The sequence below is a fragment of the Microcaecilia unicolor genome, chromosome 1 (genome assembly GCF_901765095.1).
Source record: "Microcaecilia unicolor chromosome 1, aMicUni1.1, whole genome shotgun sequence".
Lineage (NCBI taxonomy): Eukaryota > Metazoa > Chordata > Amphibia > Gymnophiona > Siphonopidae > Microcaecilia > Microcaecilia unicolor.
Window position 1 is genome coordinate 548,379,029 of NC_044031.1, and position 24,962 is coordinate 548,403,990.

A 24,962-nucleotide genomic window follows, 5' to 3' on the forward strand; every position below is an offset into this window, starting at 1 on the left:
GGATTATCCTTTTCCACCTAGAGAGGCAGCAACGGCTACTTTGCATAATGTAGTGAAGGAAGTCCTTATGCGAAACTGGTCGTTCCCTCTGTCTAATCCCGTGATCCCGAAAAGGACTGAATCCCAATATCAGATCCACGGGGAGCCTGGATTGATGAACTCTCAGCTACCTCACAATTCCATGGTGGTGGACTCCGCTCTCAAAAGAGCCAAGAGTACTAGAGACTATGCCTTGGTGCCCCAAGGCAGAGAATCTAGAACCTTGGACTCTTTTGGGAGGAAGGCGTATCAGGCCACTATGCTCGCTGCCAAGATCCAAACATACCAGCTGTTCACGAGCATCCACTTGTGGAACTCGGTGAGGCAATTGTCTAGCTTGGTTGATGCACTCCCTCCGGAGCAAGCTGAGCCTTTTCGCCAGGTGGTCAGGCAGCAAAAGGCATGTCGAAAATTCCTGGCCAGGGGTATGTTCGACACTTTTGATGTAGCATCCAGGATTGCTGCCCAAGGTATAGTGATGCGCAGACTCTCATGGTTGCGTGTCTCTGACCTGGATCATTCGGTCCAATAGCGGATGGCGGATGTTCCTTGCTGGGGGGATAACCTTTTTGGTGAGAAAGTAGAGGATCTGGTTGACCAGCTCAAGAAGCACAATGATGCTATGGATTCTCTCTCCCGCCGGGTATCTTCTGCTACTACCTCCTCATCTAGGAGGTTTTTTGGAGGGAAGAGGAGTGCTCCCTATTCCTATGCTAGGCGTAGGTACAGTCCTGCTTCTTGGCAGCCTGTCCAGGCTCAGTCCCAGCGCACTCGTTCTCGTCAACAGTGTGCTCCTAAGGCCTCTGCGGCTCCCCAGCAAAAGCAAGGGACAGGCTTTTGACTGGCTCCAGTTAAGCAAAGCCTCAGTAAAAGTGTCCTTGCCGGACGACTTGCCGGTTGGGGGGAGGTTGATATTTTTTCACCAAATGTGGCCTCTCATAACCTCCGACTGGTGGGTTCTTCAAATAGTCCGGTCAGGATACACCCTCAATCTGGAATCCAAACCTCCAAATTATCCTCCGGGAGCTCATTCTTACAGTTCCCAGCACAAGCAGGTACTTGCAGAGGAACTCTCCGCCCTTCTGAGGGCCCAAGCGGTCGAACCTGTTCCACCAGGGGAAGAAGGGCTGGGATTCTATTCCAGGTACTTCCTTGTGCAAAAGAAAACAGGGGGGATGCGTCCCATCCTAGACCTAAAGGCCCTGAACACATTTTTTGTCCGAGAAAAGTTCAGGATGGTTTCCCTGGGCACCCTTCTTCCCATGATTCAGGAAAATGATTGGCTATGCTCTCTGGACTTAAAGGATGCTTACACACATAGTTTGATGCTTCCAGCTCACATGAAGTATCTTCGATTTCGTCTGGGAACACAGCTCTTTCAGTACCGTGTACTGCCTTTTGGCCTGGCATCTGCGCCCTGAGTGTTTACCAAATGCCTAGCTGTAGATGCAATGTCGCTACGCAGACTGGGAGTGCATGGGTTCCCTTATCTCGACGATTGGCTGGTGAAGAGCACCTTGAAGGAGGGTGCTCTGGAGTCCATGCAAATGACTATTTGGGTGCTAGAGCTACTGGGGTTCATCATAAATTATCCCAAGTCCCATCTCACCCCAGTCCAAGCATTGGAATTCATTGGAGCCCTGTTGAACACTCAGACAGCTCGAGCTTATCTTCCCGATACAAGGGCAGACAATCTTCTGTCCCTGGTCTCCATGGTTCGAGCGTCTCACCAGGTCACGGGTCGGCAGATGTTGAGACTTCTGGGGCACATGGCCTCCACAGTTGATGTCACGACCATTGCACGTCTACATATGAGATCAGCTCAATGGACCCTAGCTTCCTAGTGGTTTCAAGCTGCGGAGGATCTAGAGGATGTCATCCAACTGTCCACTGGCTTTCGGAATTCTCTCCACTGGTGGAAGATTCTATTCAATTACGACCATTCCAAGTTCCTCAGCCACGAAAAGTGCTGACGATGGATGCATCTCTCCTGGGGTGGGGAGTTCATGTAGATGGGCTCCACACTCAGGGAGCCTGGTCCTTTCAGGAAAGAGTTTGCAGATCAACCTCCTGGAATTAAGAGTGATCTGGAATGCTCTAAAGGCTTTTAGAGATCAGCTGGCCAACCAAATCATTTTAATTCAGACAATCATGTTGCCATGTATTACACCAACAAGCATGGGGGCACCGGATCTCGCCCTCTGTGTCAGGAAGCTGTCCAGATGTGACTTTGGGCTCGCTGTCACGGCGTGTTTCTCCAAGCCACTTATCTGGCAGGCGTAAACAACAGTCTGGCCGATAGGTTGAGCAGAATAATGCAACCTCATGAGTGGTCACTGAATATGGGCGTAGTCTGCAAAATCTTCCGAGCATGGGGCACCCCCTCGGTGGATCTTTTTGCTATTCAGATCAATCACAAGGTCCCTCAGTTCTGTTCCAGGCTTCAGGCCCACGACAGACTAGCATCAGATGCCTTTCTCCTACATTGGGGGACAGGCCTTCTGTATGCATATCCTCCCATACCTCTAGTAGGGAAGACTTTGCTGAAATTCAAGCAAGACTGCGGAACCATGATCCTGATTGCACCCTTCTGGCTGCGTTAGATTTCGTTCCCTCTTCTTCTGGAGTTGTCCTCCGATGAACCGTGGAGACTGGACTGTTTTCCAACTGTCATCACTCAGAACGAGGGGTCGCTTCTACATCCCAACCTCCAGTCTCCGGCTCTCACGGCCTGTATGTTGAGAGCTTAGAATTCGCGTCCTTGGGTCTTTCTGAGGGTGTCTCCCGAGTCTTGCTTGCTTCCAGGAAAGATTCCACGAAGAGGTGTTACTCTTTCAAATGGAGGTGGTTTGCAATCTGGTGTGACAGCAAGGCCCTAGATCCTCTTTCTTGTCCTACACAGATCCTGCTTGAATACCTTCTACACTTGTCAGAGTCTGGTCTCAAGGCCAACTCCGTAAGACTTCACCTTAGTGCGATTAGTGCTTATCATTTATTTTTATTTTTTTATTTTAGTTACATTTGTACCCCGCGCTTTCCCACTCATGGCAGGCTCAATGCGGCTTACATATACAGGTACTTATTTGTACCTGGGGCAATGGAGGGTTAAGTGACTTGCCCAGAGTCACAAGGAGCTGTGCCTGAAGTGGGAATCGAACTCAGTTCCTCAGTTCCCCAGGACCTAACCACTAGGCCACTCCTCCACATCATCGGCATGTAGAGGGTAAGCCTATCTCTGGACAGCTTTTAGTTGTTCGTTTCATGTGAGGTTTGCTTTTGTCAATGCCCCGGTCAAACCTCCACCAGTGTCATGGGATCTCAATGTCATTCTCACCCAGCTGATGAAAGGTCCTTTTGAGCCACTGAATTCCTGCTATCTGAAGTACTTGACCTGGACGGTCGTTTTCTTGGTGACTGTTACTTCAGCTCATAGAGTCAGTGAGCTTCAGGCCTTGGTAGTGCATGCACCTTATATCAAGTTCCATCACAACAGAGTAGTCCTCCGCATGCACCCTAAGATCCTGCCAAAGGTGGTGTTGGAGTTCCATCTGAACCAGTCAATTGCCTTGCCAACTTTCTTTCCCCTTCCTCATACCCGCTGTGGCGAAAGCTGTTTGCACACCTTGGACTGCAAGAGAGCATTGGCCTTTTATGTTGAGCGGACGAAGCCCTTTAGACAGTCCACCCAGTTGTTTGTTTCTTTTGATCCCAACAGGAGGGGAGTCACCATCAGAAAATGCACAATCTCCAATTGGCTAGCAGATTGCATTTCCTTCATTTATGCCCGTCAGTGGCTCACTTAAAGTCAGCCTCCATTGAGGAGATTTGCAAGGCTGCAGTGTGGTCATCAGTCCAGACAGTCACATCTCACTACTGCCTTCAGCAGGATACCTGACGTGACAGTCGGTTTTGTCAGTCGGTGCTGCAGAATCTGTTCGGGGTTTAGAATCCAACTCCACCCCCCAGACCCATTTTTGTTCTGTTCCAGGCTGCACTCTCAGTTAGTTGTTTATGGTTTCAGGTCAATCTCTGTTATGTCCTCGCTGGTGCGAGGCCCAATTAACCAATGTTCATTGTTTTGAGTGAACCTGGTTGCTAGGGATACCCCACATGTGAGAACAAGCAGCTGCTTGTCCTTGGAGAAAGTGAAGATACATACCTTTAGCAGGTATTCTCCAAGGACAGCAGGCTTATTTGTTCTCAGAAACTCGCCCACCTCCCCTTTGGAGTTGTTATTGTTACTTTTTATGCTTTTGATTTAACTGAGGAACACGTTTATGCGATGGGTCTAGCGTGCACCAGAAGACTCTGGGAAGACTTTTTTAAATATTTTGCTTGCAAAATGCCGGTTCCCGGGCCGACGCGCATGTCGACCTACATGTGAGAACAATCAGCCTGCTGTCCTCGGAGAATACCTGATACACATATGTATCTTCGCTTCCCCTACAGCATCAGTTGGGAACATTTCTTCAAATACATTTTAACCTCTGCATTACCCACCAATGAAAAATCCCCCATCCCTGTCTTAAAATAGGGGGAGAACACTCCACTTCCTGAGTGGTAGAAAAGAATCAACAATATTCTTCTCTTTTTGATTGAAATAATTCATATGATCATCAGGTGAAAATGGAGAACTAATCCCGACTGCACTTCTATTCTGAGTCATTGATTGCACCACTGAGAATGACTCTTTGGGGCGATTCAATGATTCCATTATTCACTTCTGATAGTACTGTTCTCTCTCATTAGTCACTACAGCAGTATATTCTTGCAACTTCTACAAATATGAATCCCTAATATCAGGATCTCTTGATTGCTGCCACTCCCTTTCCATATACCAAAGTTCCCAGTGCATCTGCCTGAAACCTACAGGTGTCATGTCTCCAGCTCCTACCTGTGCCCCCGCTGGGGCAGGCGATGGCCCTCGGGCGGCGCGGCGTCCAGGGGGGCGGAGATGGACCTCCGCTGCAGCCGATGCTGCCGCGGGTCAGACCGAGGCCGGCGGTCCGCTGGAGCGAACGCCGGCCTCGGAGGAGGAAGCACGCCGGCCAAGATGGCGGCCCCGGCGTCGACATCACCCTGGCTAGGGGCGGATCAGCACGGAAGCTCCGCCTCCTCGCGCCGGATTGGTGCACCGGCGCTAGGACTCCGCCTGCATGGCAGTTCGGCCAATCGAGCCTCCTTTTGTCTGCTAGGTCCAGGTGGTTGGCTCTCTCTCCGTGGGAGGGGCGGATTGGCGCTAAATTTAAACGGACAGACTGGAGGAGTCCAGTGCTTCCGGTTCTTTTTGTCAGAAGCCGACGCAGCGGATCTGGAAAGCTTGACTCTTCAGAGACTGTGACCCTCTTCAGTGCTAGCCGTCCTTGCTAGCTGTCTTCAGATACCGTGACCTTCTTCAGTGCTAGCCGTCCTTGCTAGCTGTCTTCAGATACCGTGACCTTCTTCAGTGCTAGCCGTCCTTGCTAGCTGTCTTCAGAGACTGTGACCTTCTTCAGTGCTAGCCATCCTTGCTAGCTGTCTTCAGATACCGTGACCTTCTTCAGTGCTAGGTGTCCTTGCTAGCTGTCTTCAGATACCGTGACCTTCTTCAGTGCTAGGTGTCCTTGCTAGCTGTCTTCAGAGACTGTGACCTTCTTCAGTGCTAGCCGTCCTTGCTAGCTGTCTTCAGAGACTGTGACCCTCTTCAGTGCTAGCCGTCCTTGCTAGCTGTCTTCAGAGACTGTGACCTTCTTTGGTGCTAGCCGCCCTTGCTAGCTGCCCTTCAGAGACTGTGTTGCTGACTACCTACCAGGCCAGTCGTCACCCCGCGGTTCCAGCAGTCCTGCTGGCCGCCTGCAGCTGGGGGCTCAACCCCCGGTGAACGGCGGTCGCCGCGGGTGAAGATTCGGGGTGCACGGCTGTCCTCTGAGGTCTTGCGGGCCTCCGGGAACCTAAGGGCTCACTTACCACAGAAACAGGACAACAGGAAACTAAGAAGCATACTTGCCCCCCTTATGCCCCACCACATCCATCTTCCTTGGATCTATCAAATCTAAAGCCACTGCTTAATAACATCTTCCGTCTCTAAATCCGAAATGTCCCCCAACAGTAGTCCCCAAGTCTCCCATAAAGAGGCTGGAGCAATCCAAGGCCGAACTGCTTTTGTTTATGAACGAACATCACACATGACCTCATCCATTATTAGTGTAAACACCAATAAAGAGTAATCTGACCACACCACTGGTAAAGTAGTAACATTGACAACTGAGGACCATCACACTGAGATTAAAAGCAAATCCAGCATATGGCCTGCCTGATGCATTGCCTGATCCACAATGTGTGTGAGTAAGATCATCAAACAGCACATGTGACATGCCCCCCACCTAGGGACACCGAATTCTTAAAATTTCCTAATACTGTCAAACTAGACAATTCTACTGGGAGCAACATCAAAGTTGTTAATAATGAAGAACAATCACCACCACAAAATCTTGACATCAGTACGCCAGACACACTGAACATAACAAACCTATCAACAACATAGTAACATAGTAGATGATGGCAGAAAAAGACCTGCACGGTCCATTCAGTCTGCCCAACAAGATAAACTCACATGTGCCATTTTTTGTGTATACCTTACCTTGATTTGTACCTGTCTTTTTCAGGGCACAGACCGTATAAGTCTGCCCAGCACTATCCCCACCTCCCAACCACCAGCCCTGCCTCCCACCACCGGCTAAGCTTCTGGGGATCCCTTCCTTTTGAGCAGCCCCATCACAATTCCTATCAAATACTTCAATAATCTGGAGACTTTATAAATTTAAAAACACTCCTCTTGCTCTCCTAGGAATTCTACAGCCCCCCCCAATCACACTTCTGGACCGCCTTGATTTGCTGAAACAGCATCTGCAGGATCCAATCAGGAATAATCCCTAACATATCCAAGCCATACTAAGAAAGCAAATCTCTAATAAGCACAACCTTATTGCTAACTGACTGCATTAATTAAAGCAATTTTTAACATACGTGAATCAGACACCATATTTACTTTCTGCAAAGGAATTTGTATCAGAATCCTCCCTCTATTCCCTTAATCCCCTTTCCACTTAAATGGTATTGGCCTATTCCTCTGAATCACAGAACTCTTGCACATATTTAAAGCAAAAATATATAAATAGCAGCAGCAAAAAAAGCAACCCCCTTCAAAGTCCTTCCAAAGTCCACCCAAAGGTGTGCCCAAAGGAGCTCCTTTGTCACGCATGGCACCTCTGGTGTTTGCCTCCCACTTGTCACCCCTTACACCCGATGACATCACCAAGGGTGTGGATAGCTCACATATTCAGCAATATCTTCTCACCCAAACTTGCATTCCGCTGGTCAGGCATTATCACTGGTACTAAGTGATAGTCAGCTACAGAGCATTTTCTTGTAAAGGCCCATCTCTGTGGAATTTATTACCTTTAGATGTTGGTAGACACAGAGGTATTTTGTAAACATTACACTTTTGGTTGTTCAAGGTTGCATTTAATTAATTAGTATGTTGCTGTTCTTATTGTTCCAAACTGCCTTGTAGTCTTCAGGGAAGACAGTTTAGAAGTCTGAGAAATAAAGACTACAAGATCATTTCTTACTACTCTAAGCTGTGCTTTCCTTTCTCAGTACCTTACTGCTTCAAAGCCACACAAGGGCTATCCGACCACACCACCATACCCCTGAAAGCGTTCTTTAGTTCAGTGGTTCTCAAACCTGTCCTGAGGGACTACCAGTGAGTCAGATTTTCAGGATGTCAGCAATGAATATGTGTAAGAGATATGCATATCATGGAGATAGTAGACATGCAAATCTATTTCATGCATATTCATTGTTGATATCCTAAAAACCTGATTGTCTGGTGATCTGCTAGGAGAAGTTTGAGAACCACCACTCTAGTGAGTGACATTGCCGAAGGGTTACAAGGTAAAGTTTGCCTTTTTGCGGATGACACCAAGATTTCCAACAGAGTGGACACCCCGGAGGGAGTGGAAAACATGAAAAAAGATCTGAAGAAGCTAGAAGAATGGTCTAACGTTTGGCAATTAAAATTCAATGCGAAGAAATGCAAAGTGATGCACTTAGTGAGTAGAAATCCAAGGGAGATGTATGTGTTAGGCGGGGAGAGTCTGATAGGCACGGACGGGGAGAGGGATCTTGGGGTGATAGTATCTGAGGACCTGAAGGCGACGAAACAGTGCGACAAGGCGGTGGCCGTAGCTAGAAGATTGCTAGGCTGTATAGAGAGAGGAGTGACCAACAGAAGAAAGGAGGTTTTAATGCCCCTGTATAAGACGTTGGTGAGGCCCCACCTGGAGTATTGTGTTCAGTTTTGGAGGCCGTACCTTGCGAAGGATGTTAAAAAAATGGAAGCGGTGCAAAGAAAAGCTATGAGGATGGTATGGGATTTACATTCCAAGACGTATGAAGAGAGGCTTGCTGACCTGAACATGTACACCCTGGAGGAAAGGAGGAACAGGGGTGATATGATACAGACGTTCAAATATTTGAAAGGTATTAATCCGCAAACGAATCTTTTCCGGAGATGGGAAGGCGGTAGAACGAGAGGACATGAAATGAGATTGAAGGGGGGCAGACTCAGGAAAGATGTCAGGAAGTATTTTTTCACGGAGAGGGTGGTGGACGCTTGGAATGCCCTCCCGCGGGAGGTGGTAGAGATGAAAACGGTAACAGAGTTCAAACATGCGTGGGATATGCATAGAGGAATCCTGTGCAGAAGGAATGGATCCTCAGAAGCTTAGCTGAAATTGGGTGGTGGAGCAGGTGGGGGGAAGAGGGGGTGGTGATTGGGAGGAGAGGATAGGAGAGGGCAGACTTGTATGGTCTGTACCAGAGCCGGTGATGGGAGGCAGGACTGGTGGTTGGGAGGCGGGAAATACTGCTGGGCAGACTTATATGGTCTGTGCCCTGAAAAGGACAGGTACAAATTCAAGGTAAGGTATACACATATGAGTTTGTCTTGGGCAGACTGGATGGACCATGCAGGTCTTTTTCTGCCGTCATCCTACTATGTTACTATGTCTTGTTTACTTCTTTGTCTGCCACAGCTCCTCCAGGGTTGCTGCTAGTTTCCAGATATTGGAGTTGTTCTCTGACAGCTAGGAACGGTTTGCAGTCATTGCACGCACGTATGACAGGCAGAAAATTGTACGTGCAACAGTAGGTGGATTTTTGTGTTAGTAAAGAGAAAGGGAAATGCTGAACAAGTTTATTCCTTAACTTTGTTTTTCACTCTGAAGGATCTTCAGTTTATGTACAGTTTTATAAAATTAAGGTTAAAGTTCATTTAATAGTTAACAGGAGCCCTTTAGTATTTTATACATATATATATATATATATATATATATATATATATATATATATATATAATTTGAGAGAGGTATATGGTTTTTATTTCCAAAATGCTCGTGGCATATTTCAATAAGGATATATATATATATATATATATATATATATATAAATATATATGAATATTTGAGAGAGGTATATGGTTTTTATTTACAAAATGCTCATGTGGCATATTTCAATAAGGAAAATAATGAAAAGGAAACAGGAGATAAATATCCACATGATTTATCCCTTCACAGCAGTTTGCTATATATTCACTTCATGCAAATCTACTGTGGTAAACGCTAACCACTAGCACACAGTTACAAAAAACAGGTTTTGTGAACCAATGATAAGAAGTTTTGAATCTGTGCATTAGTGATTAGAATATACCACAGTAGGTTTGTATATGATGGTCTGTTCATTATGAAGTGATTACTGTATACAGTATACCAATATGGAGGCAGTATTCAATAGCATATGTGTTTAGAAGTATATAAATACTTTATTGCCCTTTGATCTTTTAGCTAATTTTATTGCACTATGGGACTCAGTTCCATAGGTTACTATATATTTAACTTTGTGGAGTGGAGGAGTGGCCTAGAGGTTAGAGTGGTGGACTTTGGTCCTGGGGAACTGGGTTCGATTCCCACTGCAGGCACAGGCAGCTCCTTGTGACTTTGGGCAAGTCACTTAACCCTCCATTGCCCCAGGTACAAATAAGTACCTGTATATAATATGTAAGCCGCATTGAACCTGCTATGAGTGCGAAAGTGCGGGGTACAAATGTAACAAAAATAAAAAAAATAAAAAAGTATGTCTGTTCTTTCTGTGTACCATATTTTCTGCAGGTGGTGTAAAGGGATAAATAATGCACACTTAAAAAAAAAATCAGATATAGGTTTTTGTTTTCCTCCTCTGACTTAATGCCCCTTCTCTTTTTAATTTGAATGGACTCTGATATGGGCAGTTTTCAGTCGGAACAATCTGCTACTACTATTAGGAAAACCTTTCATTTAGCACAACTCTGTGTCTGCTGTGCTCTAGAGATAACAATGAGAGATAATCCCTTCTCAGTAGAGCTCACAACCTAATTGAGTGAGACAGACAAGACAAATATATATTGGGGGATAATCTGGAAGTGATTTAAAGTATCTGAATAAATATATTCTATTTAATTAAGGACCAGGACTAATTATATAATTGGGTACATTTGTAATAACTGAATTATTGCCCTACAAAATGGTCTCTAGAATAAATTTAGAAAATCCAGGAGGGCTGGCAAGGGGCAAGTTGGGTGGGGCTTCCTTTTTTCTTAAAGGCAGCATTTTTTACCAGTCAGTTAATGACATTTCAAAGTCACAACATTTATAGACTTAAAACCAAATAGAAAATATTCATAGCCCCTAAAGTTATTTGACATTAGTGGTTTTTAGCATAACTATACCGTTATGTGGTCCTACAACATGAACTTTATCCTTCCACAACATCACCTTGTATTTGTTTACTCCGGAGTCTGCAAACAGCTCTCCGGCACTATGTAGGCCACATTGAGCCTGCAAATAGGTGGAAAAATGTGGGATGCCAATGTAATAAATAAATAATAAACTACAAGAGCCACTTATCCATGGAAGGGTGAATGAGAGCAGAAAGAAACCTGTTTTGAAGGAAAACATTAAAGTTCTCATATAAGAACATATAGAAACAACTATGCAATTACCTTTTTATCTAGTTTAATTCCTTTGAAAATTGTTAGTAGGAGTTGATTGTACAGTAGTTTGCTTAAAGAAAACGTAAGAACTGAAATGTTTAGAGGTTTCTTTGTAAAAGCACACTACTGAAACTTGTAATCTCTTCTTTAGCTTTTGAGGGGGAAAACAAGACCTTGCCTAGTTCAGAAGAAGTGGCTGCCCTAGAGGAATTTATTCCCACTCGATTGACATGTATCACCATTCTTAAGTGCACTATTACAGTCACTATGGCTGAATTCAACCTGTTGGATCAGTTGCTGCCTATAATTATGGGTGAGAAGGTATGATATGTTAAAATTAATTTATAGTTATATTTTTTCATTTTGTGTATTTTAAATGGTACATTTTAAATCTTGTAATTTAAGAGATGTGGCGGGGCATTTTCGAAAGAAACGTCCAAGTTGCGATTTGGACGTCCTTGCAAAACGGCAAAATCCAGGGATGGGGAAACCTGTATTTTCGAAACAAGATGGACGTCCATCTTTCGTTTCGAAAATACAGTCAGAGAAGTCCAAATCCTTAAATTTGGACGTCCAGAGACATAGACGTTTCTGACTTTCGGCGACTTTTGAAACCAAAGACGTCCATGTCAAAATCGTCCAAATGCAAGCCATTTGGGCATGGGAGGAGCCAGCATTTGTAGTGCACTGGTCCACCTGACATTACAGGACACCAACTGGGCATCCTAGAGGGCACTGCAGTGGACTTGATAAAATGCTCCCAGGAACATAGCTCCCTTACCTTGGGTGCTAAGCCCTACAAACCCCAGCCCCATAACCCACCACCCACAACTGTACAACACTACCATAGTCCTAAGGGGTGAAGGGGGGCACCTACATGTGGGTACAGTGGGTTTCTGGTAGGGGGGGATAGGCCTGGTTCCGCCTGTCTGCCTGAATTGCACTGCACCCACTAAAACTGCTCCAAGGACCTGCATACTGCTGTCAAGAAGCTGGGAATGACATTTGAGGCTGGCATAGAGGCTGGCAAAAAATATTAAAAAAATTTTTTCTGAGGGTGGGAGGGGGTTAGTGACCACTGGGGGAGTAAGGGGAGGTCATCCCCGATTCCCTCCGGTGGTCATCTGGTCAGTTCGGGCACCTTTTTGGAGGCTTGGTTGTAACAAAAAATGGACCAAGTAAAGTCGCCCAAGTGCTCGTCAGGGACACCCTTCTTTTTTCCATTATCGGTCGAGGACGCACATTTGTTAGGTATGCCTCAGTCTCGCCTTCATAATGCTTCGACACGCCCCCGTGAACTTTGGTCGTACCCCGCGATGGAAAGCTGAGCTCCCCAAAACCCACTATCCACAACTGTACACCACTACCACTTCCATATCCCTTACGGGTGAAGGGGGGGGCACCTATATATGGGTACAGTGGGTTTGTGGTGGGTTTTGGAGAGCTCACTCTTTCCTCCAGAAATGTAACAGGTAGGGAGGGTATGGGCCTGGGTCTGCCTGTCTGAAGTGCACTGCAGTACCTATTAAAACTGCTCCTGGGACCTGCATGCGCTGTCATGGACCTGAGTATGACATCTGAGGCTGGCACAACATATTTTTAAAGATGTTTTATGAGGGTGGGAGGGGGTTAGTGACCACTGGGGGAGTAACAGGAGCTGTGAGCTGAACTAACCCTGGATATTCAGTTTCAGGGCATTCCTGGCTCTCAGGATTGTATATCCGGGTGTGTGCACTGACCTGGAAGTGAACTAGGCACCAACTGATATTCAGTTGGTGGAGGTGGTGGAGACAAAAACAGTATCTGCATTCAAGAAAGCTTGGGATAAGTACATAGAATCTCTAAGGGAGTGATAGGGAGAGTGGATGGCATGGATGTGCTCTTTCAGTCTGCATTGCAGTAGTAATATTTATTTATTTATTTATTTGTTTGTTACATTTATATCCCACATTTTCCCACCTATTTGTAGGCTCAATGTGGCTTACATAGTACCGGAGAGGCATTACAGACTCCGGTGTAAACCAGGGGCGTATCTGCGTGGGGCCACGGGGGCCTGGGCCCCCGCAGATTTCGCCCTGGACCTCCCTACCACCGTCACCTACCTTTGCTAGCGGAGGACCCCCAACCCCTGCCAGCCGAGGTCCGCTTCCTCCTGCCGCTGCCTTTAAAAATATTCCTTCGGCTGGCGGGGGACCCCAACGCCCGCCAGCCAAGCCGAGGTCTTTTAAAGTTATTTTTCACCAGCCGAAAGAATTTTTTTTAAAGGCAGCGGCAGGAGGAAGCGGGCCTCGGCTGGCAGGGGTTGGGGTCCTCCACCAGCAAAGGTAGGGGGGTTCGGCACTGGCAGTGGTGGCCGGGGGGGGGGGGGGGATATAATGTGCCCCCTCACTCTAGCCCTGGCCCCCCCTACCGCTGCATTTCAGATACGCCCCTGGTGTAAACAAATACAAAGTGATGTTGTGGTAAGATAAAGTTCATGTGGCACAGCCACACTAGGGAATCGTACAACGGAAGAGTTGTGTTATGTCCATTACGTTCTTTAGTTTTGTTGTGTTGCAAAGATCAGGCATTTATGTTGGATCGGTAGGGTATGCCTTTTTAAACAGGTTAGTTTTTAGTGTTTTCCGGAAGTTTAGGTGGTCGTTCGTAGTTTTCAAGGCTTTTGGTAATGCGTTCCACAGTTGTGTGCTTATGTAGGAAAACCTGGACGCGTAAGTATCACATCCCAAATGTTTCTGACAATTTTACATTGGTGCCTCCACATTTACCATTTGTCTGAGCATTGTTGTGCTGGCTTCCATTTCAGTATTGTCCATTTCATGTAGCAAGTCCTGATATTTTTCTTTCAGCCATCACCCTATATACTTTTAGCTCCATCTGTGATTTGACCTACTGATCTGTCTTGATCTCAGCTTTGTCCATCCAAATGTAGATCTTTATGAATGTTCTCAAATCTTTGCCCTTATATTATCTTTGATGTCTCTAAATTCATGTGTAAGATTTTAAAGGCACCATTTAAACTCGCTTTTAAGTCCTTATACCGTCTTCATTTTTCCCAAATTTTCTGCCGCTATCTTGCTATCTGAATCCACAGACACCACACTGAATGGGGTGGAAGACTGTGGCTGCAGCCTTCATGCTCTAGGTGAATGTATGCTGCATATCACTGCTCTCTGCCATCTCTGGAGCACTCAGTCTCAAAATCAATCCTTCATTCTCAGAATTACGGCAGTGGAGCCAGATTATTAGTGAATTGGGGATCAGAAGAATTCAGGGATTAAGCTACCATTTGACTAACTGACATAAACCATTAAAAACATAAAATTATCTATTTTTATACTGTGTATATACTGTCTTAAAAATTTCTTAAGTACATTTTTTAAAATCTAAAACAAAGTTAATTCTAGATTATTATGTATAATGGAAAAAAGTTGCCAATACTGTAAATGTTTGCTTTCTTTTCCAGAATTCTAGTGGCTTCTTGAGTGTTGTAAGCTTCCAACCTTTACGACCTTTGCCAGCTGTGAAAATACTGGTAGACAAAATCAATTTTGAGAACTCTGTGCCAATGTATGGAGAACAACTGGTTGAGACAGTCAGTAGCTTAAGTCAACCTTCTGATAATCTTCTTCACCATTGCTATGCTCATTGCTACCTGAAGGTAAATAAATTTAAAATGTACTGAATTCTTGAAGTTTTTGATTTATAGTCTCTTTTATGTTTCTTGTTCTTTTTATATCAATCAGCTGATCATTGATTCTGGAAACATTTATATTTCTAATAAAACTTTTGGGCCCTGTTTACTAAGCAGCGTTATAGGCATGTTAACATTTTTAACGCGTATTAACCATGTACGTGCCTACAATATTCCTATAGGTGCCTACATGGTTAGTGTGTGTGCTAAGTGTAGGTGCGCTAAAAACAGTAATGCATCTTAGTAAACAGGGCCCTTTCTTTTATAAGCAACTTTCTGTTCATGTCTGAATTGTAGACGTTATAATTAAAGACATTATCATTTATATATATTAATGATGAAAACTATCAGAATAACTTACTCAGTCATTATAACTTCTTATTAAAAGGTGTTTGCTTTAGTCCATTAGTTTTCAGTCATCGGTTCAACTCAAAAAATATTGTGCATTGAAACATACTGTGTAAATCAAATAATTTTACATGTACCATGTGGTTTGTTTCATGACAGGCTCCGTGCTGAGTTTAGTCAAGTTCCTGCATCAAGGGCCCAGGGAAAATTACTCACAGTATTGAAAATTAATGAAGTGCCAAGCTATAGTGCATTCTTCAAAAGATGCGCTGCAATGTCCAAATGCTCCCATCGGCATTTCTTTTTAATGTCTTCTGCTGCAATGACATTTAAAAAAAACTTTATTATTACAAGATGATACAAAGTAATGGCCGAGTAAGTTTTTCTGATGTCTTTCCCAATTCATATGTATAAATGATAGTGTCTTTCACATAGAACAATTATAGCTTGTGTAATTTTTGGTGTTCTTGTGTAACTGGGATTTTTCACATTTTGGTTTATGATGTTTGAATTGTGACATCAAAATAGGCTTGATTCAGCCAAATTAGGGACTTGGCAAATATCTGATAGAAATGCATCAGCACCTAAGAAAAAGATCTAGCTGTCATTGTGGACAATACACTGAAATCTTCTGTCCAGTGAGTGGCGGTGGCCAAAAAAGCAAACAGGGTGCTAGGAATTATTAGAAAAAAGATGGCAAATAAGACCAAGAATACTATAATGCCTCTGTATCGCTGCATGATGCAACCTCACCTTGAGTATTGCGTTCAATTCTAGTCAAACAAACGTGAACAATTCCACCAAAAAAAACAGTCAAACTAGAATACCCAAAAATTGTGGAAACTCGTACAGCATCTAAAGAAGAATAATCATTCAAGTGACACTGAAAACTTCCTTAACTGCAAACAAATCTTATTGCAAAAATTTATTCTTTTTTCTGTTTTTCTTTTTAAAAATGTTTTTAAAAAGAAAAGAAAATATTGAAAAAGAAAAACAGAAAATAAAGAATAATTTTTGTACTAAGATTTGTTTGCAGTTAAGGAAGTTTTCAGTGTCACTTGAATGATTATTCTTCTTTAGATGCTGTACAGGTTTCCACAATTTTTCGGTATTGTAGTTCAATTCTGGTTGCCATATCTCAAAAAAAGATATAGTGGAATTAGAAAAGGTTCAAAAGTTCAAAGATGAGTGACCAAAATGCTAAAGGGGGATGGAACTCTTCTCTTCATCTTGAAAAAGAGATATCTGAGAAGAGATATGACTGAAGTCTACAGAATCCTGAGTGGTTTAGGTGAATGTGAATCGATTTTTTTCACTCTTTCAAAAAGTACAAAGACTAGGGGACACTCAATGAAGTTAGATGGAAATATATTTTTTTAGCATTATTTTTCTTTATTTTCAAGGTATACAAAACTGTAACTTATAAATGTACAAAAACCTAAAATATACTAAGTAAAACAAAAAGAACTTGCAAAGTAAAACCTACCAGCTCTCCCCCTCTCCCTTAATATATTCTGGTATCAAAAGACAGTCGGACAACAGCCTTTTAGAGTGTTAAAATATCTAAAACAAATCATGTTCTTGTTACCAAATCAAGAAAGGCTTCGAGTCTATCAAATTCAAATCAATTCTTCTATATCGCTAATATCCTCTTTCCAGGGTTCAGTGCGGTTTACATTCTAGGTGAGACAAAAGCAAATAGTGTTAGTGTGAGGTATGAGAAACATTAGAGACCATTGGATTAATGCATGAGACTAAAACATTAAGGAAGGGATATGATACTAGGACATAGAAGTCATGATGGATTGTTATACTGCAACTCTACCCCTCCTCTGGGCCATCAACCTGCTCAGATAATATGCAATCCATAGAGCCTTCTGTATCTGCAGCAGAGAAGGCAGAGCAGAGGTACAGCAACATTATGCTATCTCCCGCCTGATGGTCATGAGGCAAGGTAACATGACATGTACCACATCCTCTGGCATTGAAGCAAGAATAATGCAGGGTCCACAGCAATGGAAAAAGAACATTTTTTTTAAATAAAGCTGCAACTTCCGGTGATGCCATGAACCTGAGCTGATGCTGAAAGGCTCATCTGTGAATAAACTTGAAAGCGCTCTCGGAGCCCCCTTCCTGAACCTGAATTTGAAGGATTATAGCTACCTGATTACCTGGGTGAGTCCAAGGTTGTAAATTAGAAGACATTAGCTTTTCAATGGTGACAAAATCCTTATGGAAGGAACGGGATCATCTCAGGCAGGGCCGTGCTAACACGGTAAGCGAGGTAAGCATGGCAGGGGGGCGCTTCCCTCTGGGGGGCGCCGCCGCACCATGCTCACCTCGCTCGCCCTCCCGCAACATCCCTTTTCTTTTTTTTTCTTTTTAAATTTACCTCCGTGGTGGCGGTTCTGGCAGCACAGCGTCAGGGAAGGAGGTGGCGCTCCCGACATCTCTAGCCTTCCCTGTTCCCTTCGCTGTGTTCTGCCTTCTTCTGACGTCAAGCATGACGTCAGAAGAAGGCGGAACACAGCGAAGGGAAGGCTAGACGTCGGGAGCGCCGCCTCCTTCCCTGACGCTGTGCTGCCGGAACCACCACCACGGAGGTAAATTTAAAAAGAAAAAAAACCTAATAGGCTGCAGGGGGGCGCCAGAGACCCTAGGCATGGCCAAGAGAAGCCAAGATGGTGCTGGTTTCCAGTCCCCCCAGTCCGAATAATAAGCTCCGAATGGACGGCGGAGACCATTAATGAGGAAATGGTCATAGATAAAAAGCTTCAGTAATTCTTCAATAAAATCAGCTCAGCTCACGAGTGTATTGATAGTGTGGGCCTGGAGCTGGATGATGGTCACCCAGGTATTAGCACAATGGAGGACAGTATGTCACCTCTGGAGGCTGAGCAGAGTCGGCATGAGAAACAACTCCAGGCCTTATTACAAAAAGTGGACGAACTGAAAAATAGAGCTCATCATAATTATCTCCACCTAATTGCACTAATGGAGAGGATACTGAATGGTGAACTTGTTGGTTTTCTTGACACATTGTTAACTTAAAAGCTGTAGTTGGGCCCATAAAACAGAGGTTTTGCAGGCACTGCACTCCAGAAAAACCTAATTTATGAAAATAAGAAAATACTTTTGTTTTCAAGATTATTCTGCAACTGTGGTTTTAAGCGCAAAGAGTTTGCACCAGTATGTACAACTTTGTTCTCCAAGCGAATTAAATTTGACTAGCTATATCCAGCATGTCTGCATATGGTTTTCAATGGACAAACACAATTTTTTGAGTCACTGCTTCATTCTAAGGAGTTTATGTCCACCCTGCCTGATACCCCAGTCTCTGAGGGGAGAGATTCACCCAGTTACCACGTGATTGCCTCTAGCCTTCTTTGGTCTGGTTCTTATTAAATGTGAAAGGGTTCAGTGACACTATCGGAGAAGCTCAGAGACTTGAGCTGCTGGTGACTGTACTGTTTTCAGCTGGCTCACTAGGGTTTTATTGTTTCTTCTTCTAACAGTGAGCTTTCAGAATGTATATGGTTGACCTGCAGGACACTGTAGTGCACCGATGGTGGGGACTTGTTGGCCTCTGGATTTCTGTTCTCTGTTATAGTAACATAGTAACATAGTAGATGATGGCAGAAAAAGACCTGCACGGTCCATCCAGTCTGCCCAAGAAGATAAATTCATATGTGCTACTTTTTTATTTGTACTGTCCTCTTCAGTGCACAGACCGTATCTGTTATAGAGACATGTTGTTTGAAATTAGTATAAATCTGAGGTTCATGTTTTGTTGAGAGTTAGTGGAGGAGTGGCCTAGTGGTTAGGGTGGTGGACTTTGGTCCTGGGGAACTGAGGAACTGAGTTCGATTCCCGGCACAGGCAGCTCCTTGTGACTCTGGGCAAGTCACTTAACCCTCCGTTGCCTACCGCATTGAGCCTGACATGAGTGGGAAAGCGCGGGGTACAAATGTAATAAAAATAAAATAAATTAATTATTGATGCTCCTCACCAGGGTAGATTGCAGTAGCAGGGGGGTTCCAGGTAGCTCCTCTTATTGCATTTTTTCATTTTGGTGGCGTGGGGGGGAGAGGGTGTTCACACAAGATAGTCTAAGGACAGGGATAGATAGGGATAGGAATAGGGTGAGGAAGGTTTAGGATAGGCTTTTTAAGATGGGTCTGCAACTTTGGGTGAGGGATAGGAGGGGTGGGTTGGAAGGGTTGGAAGCTCTAGGTAGATTAAGTGGGTGTGTGGTTTTGTTTTTGAGATCCTCTAATAGTGGAGATCAGAATAGGGATCTGTCGTTGGCTGGGTGACAGCCCCTTATATACATAATGAAGAGCTTGTGGTTAGTTTCAGTGCCTGAGGATTGTGGGATCGTCCATCGTGAAAATATGTTCCTGTAATGTTGCTGGTCTTTATTCGCCCATTAAATATACCAAGGTGTTAAAAAAGTAGAAGAAACCTAGGATGCAAATAGCTTGTCTTCAAGAGACCCATCTGTCAGACACTGAACATCAAAAATTGAATAGGGGAGCCTTGGTGAGGTGCATCGAGCGAAGGCTAAGAAGCACCAACACCGTTCTCCCTAGACGCTTGGTGCCGGGAGCTCAGGGCCGCCGAGGACATCGGCACCTGAGAAGCGTCGATGCCAGGAGGACCGCTCCCCTTCCGTACAAGAGGTGCTGACGTGTCAGTCTCCCAGCAGTCCAGTTCCTGCTCCCGAGTCCCAGGCAGCTCTGCCACCGACTTTTCCACTGGCCCCACAGCCTTTTCCGATGGTGGCTTTCGACGAGCGGATTCGGGCCTTCTAGAGCTTCTGGAAGGACTGCTGCACTACATTGGCGTCGGGAGTGCTTGCGCCTACCTTGCCGTCTGCTGCAGCTATGTCTGGCCCTCCACCCGCGGTGAGGTCTCCGAACTTGGTGCCACTTGCGGCTCTGGTATCGGCTGCCACCCAGGTTCCCCTCATTCCCTTTCCTCCTTTCCTGAAGTTACTATTGAGGAAACTACACTTCTCCTTTCTTCCTCAAAATGTACCACCTGTTCCTCTGATCCCATTCCCACCCACCTTCTTAATGCCATCTCTCCTGCTCTTATTCCTTTTATCTGTCGCATTCTCAACCTCTCACTTTCCACTGCGACTGTCCCTGCTGCCTTTAAACATGCTGTGGTCACACCTCTCCTTAAGAAGCCTTCACTCGACCCTACTTGTCCCTCTAATTACCGACCCATCTCCCTCCTTCCTTTTCTCTCCAAATTACTTGAGCGTGCTGTTCACCGCCGTTGCCTTGATTTTCTCTCCTCACATGCTATTCTTGACCCACTACAATCTGGTTTTCGCCCTCTCCACTCAACCGAAACTGCGCTTACTAAAGTCTCCAATGACCTATTACTGGCTAAATCCAGAGGTCAATATTCCATCCTCATTCTTCTTGATCTTTCCACTGCTTTTGACACTGTCGATCACAGCATACTTCTCGATACCCTGTCCTCACTTGGATTCCAGGGCTCTGTCCTTTCCTGGTTCTCTTCCTACCTCTCCCTCCGCACCTTTAGTGTTCACTCTGGTGGATCATCTTCTACTTCTATCCCTCTGCCTGTCGGCGTACCTCAGGGTTCTGTTCTTGGTCCCCTCCTCTTTTCTATCTACACTTCTTCCCTTGGTTCATTAATGTCATCCCATGGCTTTTCCTACTATCTCTATGCTGATGACTCCCAAATCTACCTTTCTACCCCTGATATCTCACCTTGCATCCAAACCAAAGTTTCAGCGTGCTTGTCTGACATTGCTGTCTGGATGTCTCAACGCCACCTGAAATTAAATATGACCAAAACCGAGCTTCTCATTTTCCCCCTCAAACCCAACTGCCCGCTCCCCCCATTTTCTATTTCTGTTGATGGCTCTCTCATTCTCCTTGTCTCCTCAGCTCGAAACCTTGGGGTCATCTTTGACTCTTCTCTCTCCTTCTCTGCTCATATCCAGCAGATTGCCAAGACCTGTCGTTTCTTTCTTTACAACATCCGTAAAATCCGCCCCTTTCTTTCCGAGCACTCTACCAAAACCCTCATCCACACCCTTGTCACCTCTCGTTTAGACTACTGCAATCTGCTTCTTGCTGGCCTCCCACTTAGTCACCTCTCCCCCCTCCAGTCGGTTCAAAACTCTGCTGCCCATCTCGTCTTCCGCCAGGGTCGCTTTACTCATACTACCCCTCTCCTCAAGACCCTTCACTGGCTCCCTATCCGTTTTCGCATCCTGTTCAAACTTCTTCTACTAACCTATAAATGTACTCACTCTGCTGCTCCCCAGTATCTCTCCACACTCGTCCTTCCCTACACCCCTTCCCGTGCACTCCGCTCCATGGATAAATCCTTCTTATCTGTTCCCTTCTCCACTACTGCCAACTCCAGACTTCGCGCCTTCTGTCTCGCTGCACCCTACGCATGGAATAAACTTCCTGAGCCCCTACGTCTTGCCCCATCCTTGGCCACCTTTAAATCTAGACTGAAAGCCCACCTCTTTAACATTGCTTTTGACTCGTAACCACTTGTAACCACTCGCCTCCACCTACCCTCCTCTCTTCCTTCCCGTTCACATTAATTGATTTGATTTGCTTACTTTATTTATTTTTTTGTCTATTAGATTGTAAGCTCTTTGAGCAGGGACTGTCTTTCTTCTATGTTTGTGCAGCGCTGCGTACGCCTTGTAGCGCTATAGAAATGCTAAATAGTAGTAGTAGTAGTAGTTGACTCCCCATTGACGTTGGTGGAGGAAGCTTCGCCACAGTCCATGTGGGAGTCGGCCCCTCGAGAGCCATCGAGACCACAGGTCTTTGGTGTCAAGGCCGGTTCGATCTCAGAAGTCACTGAGGGAAGTGCTCACCGACACCGAGGAAGAACGTTCGTGGGAGTCAGAGGAAGATCCCAGGTACTTCTCAGATGAGTCCTTTGGGATTCCCTCTGAACCTTCCCTTCCACCTGAAAGGAGACTGTCTCCTCCTGAGAGCCTCTCCTTCTCATCTTTTGTGCGGGAAATGGCTCAGGCCATTCCATTCCCCTTAGACGTGGAGGATGAGCCCAGGGCTGAGATGCTCGAGGTACTGGACTACACCTCTCCACCTAGAGAGGCAGTGATTGCTCCTTTGCATAAGGTACTCAGGGAAGTCCTTATGCAAAACTGGGCGTCCCCTCTGTTGGTCCCCATAGTCCCGAAGAAGACAGAGTCTCAGTAATGGAGTCACGAGGAGCCTGGGTTGATGAGGTCTCAGTTACCCCACAACTCCATGGTGGTGGACTCCGCCCTCAAAAGAGCCAAGAGTTCTAGGGACTATGCTTCGGCGCCCCCAGGCAGAGAAGCTAGGACCGTGGATTCTTTTGAGAAGAAAATGTATCAGGCCGTTATGCTCGCTGCCCGTTACAGTCATACCAGCTCTTCATGAGCATCCACTTGCGGAACTCGGTGCGGCAGCTGTCTAGTTTGGTCGATGCCCTCCCTCCGGAGCAGGCCGAACCTTTTTGCCAGCTGGTCGAACAGCAGAAGGCGTGTTGTAAATTCTTAGCTAGGGGCACATACGACACCTTTGATGTAGCATCCAGGATCTCTGTTCAAGGTATAGCAATGCACAGCCTCTCATGGCTACGTGTTTCTGACCTAGACCATTCGGTCCAACAGAGGATTGTGGATGTTCCGTGCCGGGGAGGGGGGGATAATCTTTTCGGAGATAAGGTGGAAGATCTAGTTGACCAGATCAAGAAGCATACAGGTCACAGAAATGTATTTTGTTGTCTGACTTAGTGAGCCAAACTAGCATAGATATAGCTGTCCTCAGTCTAGCTGCTGTCAGTGCCCACAGAACAGATACTCCATTCCTGTGCACTCTTTTCACTTATGCAGATCTACAGTAGGTGTCAAACCCCTTAAGTGCTTAGATCTTTTGAATATTGACCTCTTTGCAACTTTCACATCAAGTCAGATTAAATCTCCAAAAAGGTCTATGAGAGAATCATTTATCAACCTCGGATGCTAACTTCCTGATACAAGACCACTAAAAAGCCATAACTCAACAAGCTCATTCATACAAGCATTGCATTGGCTTGAATCTGAAGGACAATATGATCTACAAGAAGCATAACTTTCACAATGGATTTCTCAGTGTTTTCCAGTTGTCTGTCATTTCTACCTTTTCCATGTTATGTTACCAAACAGTCTGCCAACCTCATTTCCTCCCCGATAGTTAGGGGTACACTATCAAAACTAATTCAATGAGTGAAATGTTCTAATGCCATTATAGTGCCATTACTCTATGCATCACGAGCATGACTGTAAACTCCAAAACATTTTTTCTCAAGATGCATCAGGAACAAATTTTAGCTCATGATTTAAATATAATGAAAGCCTTTCATACAGGTCATTGAATTTCTCTAAAGAATTTATCCAAAATATTTAGATGCTTTCACTCCTGCCTGTTAGCCCTAATGAAATGAATTTCTTCCATGGCTATTACATTAGAAGTGAGCTTAGGCATGAAAATTTGCCCCATAAGTATCACTTAAATGAAATTCAGCTGCCTAATAGACTGTGGCTGCTTCAAATTCATCTCTTCATCAGACTGGAGTTTAACACTGAATCACTTAGCTTGCTCATTTTCTTTTTTGGCAACCTAGATATTATTTTTGGAGGAGTTCTCCTTGATCCTCAGGAATGATATCACTTTCTAGGGACCAATTATCTTTTCTTTCACTAACGGTGTGCCAAATTCAAATATAACACCTATAAATTTACACAGTTTAGTGCAAACCCACATTTATAATAAATGTAAAAGTAAAAACTAGCCTAAATAGAGAACATTTTTATTCTTTGAAACGTGCTTCGTATTCCAACAAACTAAACATTTCAAAATATGCATATTAATTTGAACAACCAATCGATCTGAAAATCCAAAGCAACCGACAACCTTAAAATTAAAACATAGAGGGGCATAATCAAACAGCGCTGGCCATCTTCGGGGCCGGCTCCGCAAAGGGGTGGTGCCAACCGTATTATCGAAAAAGATAGCCGGCCATCTTTTTTTTCGATAATACGGTTGGGGCCGGCTAAATCTCAACATTTAGGTCAAATGTTGAGATCGCCGGGTTTACAGATGGCCGGCTTCAAACAAGTGGAAAAAAAAATCCAAGTGCTCAGGCTTTTTCAGTAGTACCAGTGGAATTTGAACTGGCCACCTCTGGATTACAAGACCGGTGCTCTAACCACTTGGTCACAGCTCCACTTACTTGGATGTCCCTCCCTTTTGATTATGCCCCTTCAGGTCTCTCTCAGCCAATCACAGACAGCTAAATGCATTGTGATTGGCTGAGAGAGACCCCTGTCTGTGATTGGCTGAGAGAGTCCTGTGGTGAAGTGGTCTTGTAATCCAGAGGTGGCCGGTTCAAATCCCACTGGTACTACTGAAAAAGCCGAGCAAAAATAGTTTTGATTTAAGATGTCCCTGACGAGCACATGGATTTTTTTTTTGGGTGGGAGGGGATTGGTGACCATTGGGGGAGTAAGGGGAGGTAATCCCTGATTCCCTTGGATGGTCATTTGGTCAGTTGGGACTCCTTTTTGAAGTTTGGTCGTGAAAAAAAAGGGACCAAGTAAAGCCGTTGAAATGCTCGTCAAGCCTGGCTTTCTTTTTTTCCATTATCGGGCGAAGCCGGCCATCTCATGAGGACGCCCCTGTCCTGCCCCCATCCCGCCTTCACTACCCTACCGACACGCCCACATCGGCTTTCAATTATACCGATTTGGCCGGTTTCAGGAGATCGCCA

General features: G+C 45.0%; 1 protein-coding gene across 1 annotated transcript in view; it reads left to right on the plus strand.

The window, feature by feature from the left end:
• Positions 1-24,962, plus strand: part of VPS13B (vacuolar protein sorting 13 homolog B) — a 1,674,799-nt gene that overhangs the window by 194,115 nt on the left and 1,455,722 nt on the right. Inside the window, 2 exon segments of the mRNA XM_030217225.1 lie at positions 11,259-11,428; positions 14,574-14,768. Coding sequence (XP_030073085.1) covers positions 11,259-11,428; positions 14,574-14,768 — 365 coding nt within the window.